This window comes from Pantherophis guttatus, chromosome 10, assembly GCF_059756535.1.
Source record: "Pantherophis guttatus breed Tessera chromosome 10, ASM5975653v1, whole genome shotgun sequence".
Taxonomy (NCBI): domain Eukaryota; kingdom Metazoa; phylum Chordata; class Lepidosauria; order Squamata; family Colubridae; genus Pantherophis; species Pantherophis guttatus.
The window spans coordinates 366344-375546 of record NC_142072.1 but is presented as its reverse complement, the minus strand read 5'-3'; the positions used below and the strand labels follow the sequence as shown (position 1 = coordinate 375546).

The window sequence follows — 9203 nt, the reverse complement described above, 5'->3', positions numbered from 1 at the left end:
ATATCTATATATTATTATTCTCATTAATCATTATTTGACTATGGCTATTCCTTCCCTCATTTATTCAAAATATTCTAAGATTTGAGTTAATTTTTATTTTATCATTCATTTCATTCTCTTGAATCTATCCAATGATAATATATTTTTATGTTATATTTCACATAGTTCTACAATTCTTGTATTGTGAAGATCTCTACCATATTTCATTTCCATATTTTTTTTATCTATTGATAAAATAGGTCCCATATCTTATAGTATTGTTTATCTTCTTGTCCTCTAATTTCAAATGTCAATTTGCTGATTTCAGCACATTCCATTATTTTCTTAATAACTTCATCCTGCGTCGGTATTTTCTCATTTTTCCAATTTTTAGCAAACACAATCCTAGCCGCTGTTAATACATTCACAATCAGATATCTCAGCCGTCGGGAAACGAGCGCTAGGACCGCGGGGCAGCCTGCCGTCGGGCGCCAGGCGGGAAAGGCGGGATTGGGCGCGGCCGGAAGTGGCGCACCGGAGGCGGCCACTTCCTACCGGAAGCCATACCGGGGCGATGTGGTGGCGGGGGCGCGCGGCGGGGCGGCCGGTGAGCGGGGCGGGGCGGGCGTTGGTCCGCGGCGGCGCTCCTCTCCTTCCCCGGCCGCGTGGACTCGGGGCGCCGGACGGGCCCGCGCGGCTCTCCCCCGCCTGGGCGGCGCTGCACCGGTCGGCGTGGCTGCGCGGGCTGAGCGCGGAGGAGGTGCGCAGGGCCCGGGAGGCCCGGCCGCGGAAGAGCGCGGGAGCGGCCAAGGCCAGGCCCCAGGTGAGCCCCTTCCCGGGCGGGGCGTCTGCCGGACGGGGCCCCGGTCGAGGCGGCGCCTGACTTGCTTTGTCCGCAGCTGAACGAGCGCGCCCGGGAGCGGAAGGTGCCTGTCACGCGCGTCGGGCGGCTGGCCGCCGTCGGAGGTGAGCGGGGCGGGGGGGGGAGGGAGGGGCGGCTTCTCCCGCGGCTGCTGCTGCTGCTTCCCCTCTGGAGACGGTGGCCGCCGCAGCCTCGAGCTCCCCGGCGCTGCTGAGCCTCCGCCCCGACCCTCCCGCGGATCGTCTGCCGCGATGCCCGGAGGGGGGTTGCGGAAGGCCGTTTGGGGCAGCGAGCCTCCCGACGGAGCCCGGTTCGGGGCTCCCTCCGCCTCCTGCGCTGAGCTGCCTTTGCGGCGATCTGGGTGCCGGCCGCTCCCCTCGCAGGCTGAAGGCCTTGCCCGCTCCTCCCCTTGCAGGACTGGCCATGGGGCTGGGCTTCGGGGCCTTGGTTGAAGCGGTGAGGAATTCCCTCCGGGGGGACCGAAGCGCCACCGGTAAGAGAGGCCGCCTGGGTCCTCGCTGCTCCTGGGGCTTTGGGGGGGGAGGGGAGAGTGACTCTGATTGGACCAGAGCCTGCAGCAACCCAGTGCCCATGCAGGCCCCCTTTGCGGGGAAAGAGCCCACCCTGGTGAGTTTGGCTCCGCAGTGCTTGCCTCCCCGCAGAGAGCAGCGTTTCAGAAGCCAACGCGGAGCGGATTGTCCACACACTGTGCAAGATGCGAGGGGCAGCTCTCAAGATCGGCCAGATGTTAAGCATCCAAGGTGGGGATGGGGCTTCTTTGCTCCCTGGAGCAGCTGCATCTCAGCTGGACCAGCCTCCCATTCGCACGTCTCTGACAGATATCTCTCATATGGGATAGGGGGTGGGGTTGCAGCCCAAATTCAGTAGCCAAGCACTGAATGCTTTCTGCTTTCCTGTCGCTCCATATTTAGCAAACTATATTACTTGCCATCTGTTGCAAACTTTGTGGCAGGTGGGTTTTATGGGGACCAGCCCCCCAGTAACCCTCCGCTCTCCCCACAGACAACTACTTCCTCAGCCCCCAGTTGCAGCAGGTCTTTGAGCGTGTCCGGCAAAGTGCAGATTTCATGCCACCCTCGCAGATGATGGTGTGTTGCTGATGTGGAGTCGGGAATGGTGGTGGTCAGTTTTAAGCCCTTGGAAAGTTCCAAGTGGTGGACAGGATGGAGGGCAGTGGCAGCTAGAATCTGGTGGCTTCAGACTCTGCAGAGGAGGGTCTGCCTGGGCAGCCATCGATGTAGCTGTTTGCTGGCTGGTTGACCTTCAAACTCCACCCCACCCCAAAAAAACTCTGCTCTGTGGGATCCTCCCCTTCCAGGGGGTGCTGTCCGAAGAACTGGGCACTGACTGGCGTGAGCGGGTGGCCTCCTTCAATGAAATGCCTTTTGCTGCTGCCTCTGTGGGGCAGGTGCACCTGGGAGTGCTGAAGGATGGGATGGAGGTGGCAATGAAGATCCAGGTAAGGACCGTGGAAAGAGCCCAGGAGGGGAAGAGGTGGGAACCATCGTGGGGTGCCCTGTCCTGCCCCACTTCTAACACCACCTTGACCTCCAACCCTTGTCCTTGCAGTACCCTGGAATTGCCCAGAGCATCCGGAGCGATGTGGACAACCTCCTGTCGGTACTCAGGATGAGCACAATGTTCCCAGCAGGTAAGGGAAAAAGGTGTAGCGTGGGATACATTTCTCGGGCTTCTAACTGGCATGAGCTGAGTCTTGGGAGGAGGAAGAGCTCCCAGAAGCTCAGCTGTGGTCTTGTCCACATCCGTGACCCTAAAAATGTGGCTGCTGGGCTGTGAGCCTCGTGCCCCTGCGAGGAAGGCGCTCGCCATCTGTGAGGAGCCAGAAGGGGGTGGGCACTGGGAAGGGCAGAAGGTGAAGTTGGGCAGCCCTCCGCTCTTCCTTCGCCAGGTCTGTTTGCAGACAACACCCTGCAAGTCCTGCAGAAGGAGCTGGAGAAGGAATGCGACTATGAGCGGGAAGCCGCCAGCACCAAGAGGTTCAGGTAGGCTGTGGCCGGGTGGGAGCCTTTGGGCCAGTGGCCTCGTGACACGCAGTTAACCACTGGCTCTTGCATGGGGTTTCCCCCATATGCTGTCCCTGCTGGCCTCTTGGGCCTCAGAGGCTCATTGCCCAGGAAGGGGCTTGGGGGAAGGGCTCAAGCAGGGGTCCCAACAGGGCTCTCTTTCGCCAGGCAGCTTCTGGAAGGCGACCCTTTCTTTGAGGTGCCAGAGGTGGTGGACGAGCTGTCCACCAAGCGAGTGCTGTCTATGGAGCTGGTGGGGGGAATCCCGCTGGACCAGTGCCAGGAATTGGGCCAGGAGGCTCGCAACGAGGTAAGGGCTGCTGGGCAGGATTTTCATCAGAGCGGCGAAGTCTCCCCTCGTGGACCCTCCTGCCCGTGACCCACCAGCTGCCTCTCTTCCCCCAGATCTGCTCGCAGATCCTACGTCTTTGCCTCCGGGAGCTCTTCGAATTCCGGTTCATGCAGACGGACCCAAACTGGGCAAACTTCTTCTATGACATGGAGAGACGTAAGGTGGGCCTTCCCTCGATTCCAGACGGGCTGTGGGAAGAGGCAGCCCTTCTGTGGGGGGAAGACTGTTGTTGCTGTGGTCCTCAGCACTGCCTTCCTTGCAGGTCACCCTGCTGGACTTCGGAGCTAGCCGGGATTTTCGCAAGGAGTTCACTGACCACTACATTGAGGCAAGTCCCGAGTTTCTGCCCAGGCCAGCCGGGCGATTGTGGCAGCCTCGGGGAGGGAAGCAGGGCAGGCCCCTCCCTGGAGGCCCCCCTTCACCACACCCCCAGGTTCCCTTCTCTCCCTTCATGGAGCAGGTGGGTAAGGAGCCCCACTGTGGGCTGGCTTGCCCCATTGGCACGTTAGGTGCAGGTGCTGGAGGTGGGCCAGGGGAGGAAGGAGAGGAGCAGGGAAGGTCTGAAGGCTGTTCTCTGCGTCCAGGTGGTGAGAGCCGCTGCCGATGGCGACAGAGAGAAAGTGCTTCAGAAATCAAAGGACCTGGGATTCCTGACTGGATTTGAAAGCCAGGCGAGTTGGGCAGTGGGAAGGGAGGCCTGGCTTTAAAAGTGCTTTTGGGGGGCAGAGACGGTAGCAGTTGTTCCCCCTCCATGAGCCAGAGGAGCTCGCTTGCCTGCCTTGCCCCTTTGGGAAGGCAGGGAGGTTGCACCGCTGACTGCAGCTGGCCCCCCTTCCAGGTCTTTGAGGAGGCCCACCTGGACGCAGTGATGCTCCTGGGCACGGTCTTCTCGGGCCCGGGGCCCTTTGACTTCAGCGGCCAGGACACAACCCGCTGCATCCAGGACCTGATCCCCTTGATGCTGAAGCACCGTCTGTGCCCACCCCCAGAGGAGAGCTACTCCCTGCACCGCAAGATGGCTGGTGCCTTCCTCCTCTGTGCCCGTCTCGCTGCCACCGTGCCCTGCCGGGAGATGTTCGAAGAGGCCTACAGCCAGTACACAAGCCGGGAACATGCCGCCCATTTGGCAGTGGAGCAGGGGGAGACCCCTTCTAGGCTGGGGTGAGGGTCTCGGCCCACATCCACTTGGTCACGGCTGCTTTGGCACTCAGGTAGCCCACTGTGTCTGCAGGGTCTTCGGAGAGATTAGCTCTCTGTAAGGAGTGAAGAGAAGGGGGTCGGTCTCCCGTCCCCAGCCTTCCTCCCCCAGGAAATCCTGCTGCTTGGGCTGCAGGGGCCGAAAGCAAAGCCTGCCTTCTCTCTGCTGCATTTCTGTGGGAAGCATAGAGGGCTGCGGGTCTGTCAGTTGCCCCACAGGGAAAAGGAAACTGACTCCTGGGCTCCAAAGGGAAGAGAAAATGGCCGGACCTTTTGTGACTCAGGCTGCACTCAGCTGTCAGTTGCTTGTCCGGGTGTCCCATTACACAGCTCTGGATAAACAACTGCTCTCTCGATGAGTTGGGATATCACTCCCATCATCCCCAGCCAGCACGGACCACATTCTGGAGGAACTCTACAGGAGAGCAGAGCAGGGTGTCCAGGCTGCCCTGCCAGAGGTGCTGATGGCTCCCCTGCAGGAGCACCAGGGACTGGCTGACCAGGCCCCCAACTCTCAATGGAGGGGGAGGGAAGGAGCCACCTTGCCTTCGATTACAGCCCTTTCCCTTCCTGCCGGTTTGTCTCTCAATACCTTTTGTGGTGGCTACTTGACCTCTGGGTTTGTGGAAGGCTGGCCAGGAGCCAGAATAAAGACAACTGACCATCTCGGTGGCTGTAGATCAAGTGGGGCTGAGCCACCCCAAGGCTCCTCCACGGGGGGCCCAGCCTTTCTGCGCCTTTCTCCTTTTTTGAGCCCTTGGTTCTGAGTATCACGAAGAGCAGTGAGAAGGGGGGAGAAATCTCTGACATCCCTCCCCAAGGGTTTTAAGCTGAGAGGCAGGTCCAGAGTGGCCCAGGGGAACGTTCCCACACGCCCATGCTGGTGCTGGGAAGGCAGCTGCTCTCTGGGCCTGCAGGGCCTCGGGAGAGGAAGTAGGGGCTGATGGTTGATTGGGGAGGGCCCCCGGCTCCTCTTGGCCTCCCTGCTCTGAACTTTGGGGAGCAACTGTTGCCTGGCAGGGAGGCCCACAGCAGTTGTTCATTTCCCTCCATGCCTTCCCCTACCCAGTCAGCACTAGACTGCCAGCGTGGAAAGCAGATCCCCTGGCATCATCTGGGGTGCTTTCGCCTTCTACGTGGCCAGATCCACTGTTTTGTGTGTCCAGCACTTGGAGGCAGGGGCGGGGGGGTGGGGCCTCTCAGAAGCACGCTTGGGGCCTTGGGAGAGGAGTGGGACTTCTCCAGGTGTTGCCGGGCTCCGTCCTTTTCAGTTCAAGCAGCCAGGTGGCATTTGCCCACTGGGGGCTCTGGCATCATGAAGTCAGCCCAGGGGGAGCCACAGTTTGGACCAGTAAGCTGACTTTGCTGCCTCCGTTTCTGCTGGGCCAGGAGCCGATTGCTACTCTTGCAAAGAGGAAATTGATGCATAGTTTGGTTCTTGCATGAGAGATGGATCTTGCCGTCGGTGTCCATGTTCATTTGCCAAGTTTTGTAACCTTTAAAAAGTCCATTTCAGAACTAAATATAGAATTCAACCCGGTTCCATTTCAATGTCAATTCAGCATAAATCAATTATTTGTTCCTGGAGAAAACTCTTCCGATTGTGTTTTCATCCTGGAAATTGCTTGTGAGGACGAGAAGAGCTTTCTTGGAATGAAGCCTCTGAAGCGCAAAACCCCTTCTGGGAAGTTTTAAGCAACCTGCGCACACACTGGTTAGCACAGCCGTCGCAGCTGTGGCTTCCAGGATCAGCAGTGCAGAGCAAGATTTCTCGGGGGTCCCAAGTTGGTTGGGAGTGATGGCTTATTGCTACATATGCCAGCTGCTTTAACCTGGGTTGTAGGGCCCTGACAAGCCAGGAATGTGGGTGGGGTTTCTGCTCAGGCTTTTTTGGGAAGGCAAGATGGACTTGAAAGTCGACGGGGGATTTTCTGGGGGCAAAAATAGCCTCCTGGGGGGTTTCCGCTCCCTGGAAACTTCCTGCTTATAAGGGGGAGCAGGCTGGCCAAGGGGGGACTGCCCACTATGTTTGAGGAGGCTTGACGGGGGGAGGGGGTGTTGGAGGTGGCATCCCTCTTCCTGGAACCACCTGTGGCTTCCATTGCATGGAATCTGGAAGGGCCTGGCTCACCCCACCCCCACCACTGATCGCTTAATGGGCTGGCAGCAAAGCCCTGCCGCAAACAAGGCAGATCGATGGGGAACACATTGGGGCAAGGCAGGGGTAGATACAGCAGTGAGCATTCTGGCCCCCCTCCAAGTGGCAGGTTTGGGGAGGGGGAGCAATTGGAGCCTTGGCCCTGGCTGCCTCTTCACTTGCTCAGCCTTGGAGGCATCTAAGCCTCTTCTGGGTCAGGCAGCCTTGGGCCTTTCCTGAGGGGGGCTATGTGGCCAGAGGGGCAGAATCTGCCCCTCTCTATCACTGGCCTGAGTGATCCCCCTCCCCAAATTATGAGCACTTTGGTATTCTCTGTACTGGCCCTGTGCACTTCCTGGCATCCAAGAAGTTTAGGGGAGACAGTAGGCAAGGATAAGTGGTGCTGGCAAAGAGGTTGCTTGGCCTAAGTTTAGCTGAGCTTTGTGCACGCTATCTTGATTTGTAACCATGGTTAGCCTTGCAGTGTGCAAATCTTAGCTTATTCAATAAACGACAGTCAAACCATAGCTTGATGGGCAAATCCAGTTTTCACCCTGCCTTGCTCCTTAAAGGAGCCTCACAGATCAAACTGCGCCAAATTGCTGCTTCCAAGGAAGCCGATGGCTGTTTGCTGAGGGTTTGAAGCCAGCATCCATTAACCCTCATGACGGAAAGGCCATCCTTGACTGCCCAGCCTTCTGAAGCTCCTTAATGGCCGTAAGGTACTTCAAAAGACATTCTGGGCAAAGACTCCATGAAACCTTTGTTGGGCTTTTTCTCTCTGGGCTTTTCACAGCCTGGGCGGGGTCTCCCAGGTGTCTGTTTTGGCCCGTTCAGTGGGCTGGTCTTCTGCACAACTTCAGAGGGAGGTTGCAAGTGGGTGGGTGCGTGGAGAGATTACACAACACATAAAGTGCCAAGACCTCACTATTTTTACTGTTAATTTTCCTCCTGAGTATCTGCTTGGAGCTCCAAGCCTCTCTTTTAAGAAAGCTGAAATGCGTGCTTTTTATGGGAGATGTCTAAGAGCCCTTGCGCTGCACCGCCACATCCCCCTCCCCTCAGCAATTCCTGGAGGCTCTTCCTTTCCAGCCTTTTTTTTTTTTTTTTTTTTTGGTAAATATTTTTTATTTATTTTTTCAAATTTAAACATAAAAACATAACTTTCAAGAGCAAAAATCTCGATCCGGTCATAGATGGTTACCATACTTACATTCCTTTCACAAGCTCAATTCACAATTTCATCTTTTATAAATAAACAAAAAAAGGAAAAAAAAGATAAAAAAGAAATTCAAAATTTAAGAAAAAACCAATTTTACCTCAAATTTAACATTTTCATCTATATAAATCCATTATATCTATCCAAAATTAGTTTCAAATTCACTTTCACTCATTTTTACATCTGCATAAGAATTCTAAACCTCTTTATTCTTCTTTACCTTATATCTTATACAAGTCATGTCAAAATATTTTTTACAATATTCTAACCTCTTGTTAAGTGTTTACCTTACAATTTTATCACCATTTATTCTTAGTTTCAATTCAATACCACTCCATTTTTATTATATTTTATAAAACAACATTTTATCTAATTTTAATCCTTTGACCCTTATCCTCAAATCAGTTTACCTTAGTTTTTTTTTTCTCCCAGTTTACATATTACACAGATTTCTCTCAAAGGCATATTTTATTTACTCCAATTTCTAATATATTTTCCACTATATCTTCCTCTAATATTTAACTATGTTCCAGCTTGTTCTATTTGATTAATTCTCAGCTTGATCCCCTCCAAAACACCAACTATTTAGTTGATTTTAGAATAGTTCCTCAATCTCCTCCAACTCTCCTCCAATTTGTTTGGCTGTTTCCAGTATTTTATGGGCTGATTTCCAGCATAGTCTCCTCCTTGACTCCCTCCATTGTTTGGCTGATTACCAGCATAGTCTCCTCCAATTCTCCTCCTATTTGTTTGGCTGTTTCCAGCATTTTGAATTAATTTCCAACGTATTTCCACCGAGTCTCAAACTCTTATCTAGTTGGTATCCATCCCACACATTTTAACTGTAATATAATTATCTGTTTTATATCATTTTTCCATCCTGCTCTTTCAGTTTAAATCTCAGTATATTTCATAATAGTCATCGTTTCCAACTTGTATTACCTTAATTCAAGACTAATCACTAGCATCTGTGTATCTTGTATTTTGTTCAATCAATTCTTATTCATCAGTTTAACAGCTGAAATGCGTGCTTTTTATGGGAGATGTCTAAGAGCCCTTGCGCTGCACCGCCACATCCCCCTCCCCTCAGCAATTCCTGGAGGCTCTTCCTTTCCAGCTTGTTAATCCTCCCCGTTCCCCGCTGGGTAAGCCTGACTCCTGGATTTAGGATTTAAGAAACAGGCTGTTCTGTGGGATGCCCACTCTCTAAACTTTTCATCTGTTATTGTTCCTATAGCACCATTTCTGCTAGAGGCATTTTCCAAAGGCAGCAACTCATACATCTTGCCCAAAAGAGGGCCTACAAAGGGTTTTTTTCTTTCTGCCCAATACATCATGGCTCTGAGAGGATATAAATATAAAAAATACAATACAAATCCAGAGTTTTGAACAATAAGAGATACCATTCTTGC

General features: G+C 53.7%; 1 protein-coding gene across 3 annotated transcripts; it reads left to right on the top strand.

The window, feature by feature from the left end:
* Nucleotides 1-538: 538 nt before the first annotated feature.
* Nucleotides 539-6027, top strand: COQ8B (coenzyme Q8B). Of its 3 annotated transcripts, XM_034438342.3 has the most exons (13): nucleotides 539-802; nucleotides 879-945; nucleotides 1257-1334; nucleotides 1504-1602; nucleotides 1865-1950; nucleotides 2181-2321; nucleotides 2432-2513; nucleotides 2772-2865; nucleotides 3055-3196; nucleotides 3292-3399; nucleotides 3501-3566; nucleotides 3823-3909; nucleotides 4077-6027. In XM_034438342.3, exons 1-13 carry the CDS (start codon nucleotides 554-556, stop codon nucleotides 4401-4403), a joined length of 1626 nt encoding a protein of 541 aa, XP_034294233.3. In that variant the 5' UTR covers nucleotides 539-553; the 3' UTR covers nucleotides 4404-6027. The 3 variants fall into 3 exon arrangements, with proteins under 3 accessions (XP_034294233.3, XP_060549734.2, XP_087732306.1); XM_060693751.2 differs by lacking the exon at nucleotides 1504-1602; XM_087876180.1 differs by lacking the exon at nucleotides 879-945 and having other exon boundaries at nucleotides 595-802.
* The last annotated feature ends 3176 nt before the right edge of the window (nucleotides 6028-9203 follow it).

Bases quoted from the DNA above. Each gene is read 5' to 3' on its own strand.
- COQ8B (XM_034438342.3), top strand. From the start codon at position 554: ATGTGGTGGCGGGGGCGCGCGGCGGGGCGGCCGGTGAGCGGGGCGGGG. The intron at 1,951-2,180 runs GTGTGTTGCTGA...CTCCCCTTCCAG, and splicing joins TGCCACCCTCGCAGATGATG to GGGGTGCTGTCCGAAGAACT. The intron at 3,400-3,500 runs GTGGGCCTTCCC...CCTTCCTTGCAG, and splicing joins ATGACATGGAGAGACGTAAG to GTCACCCTGCTGGACTTCGG.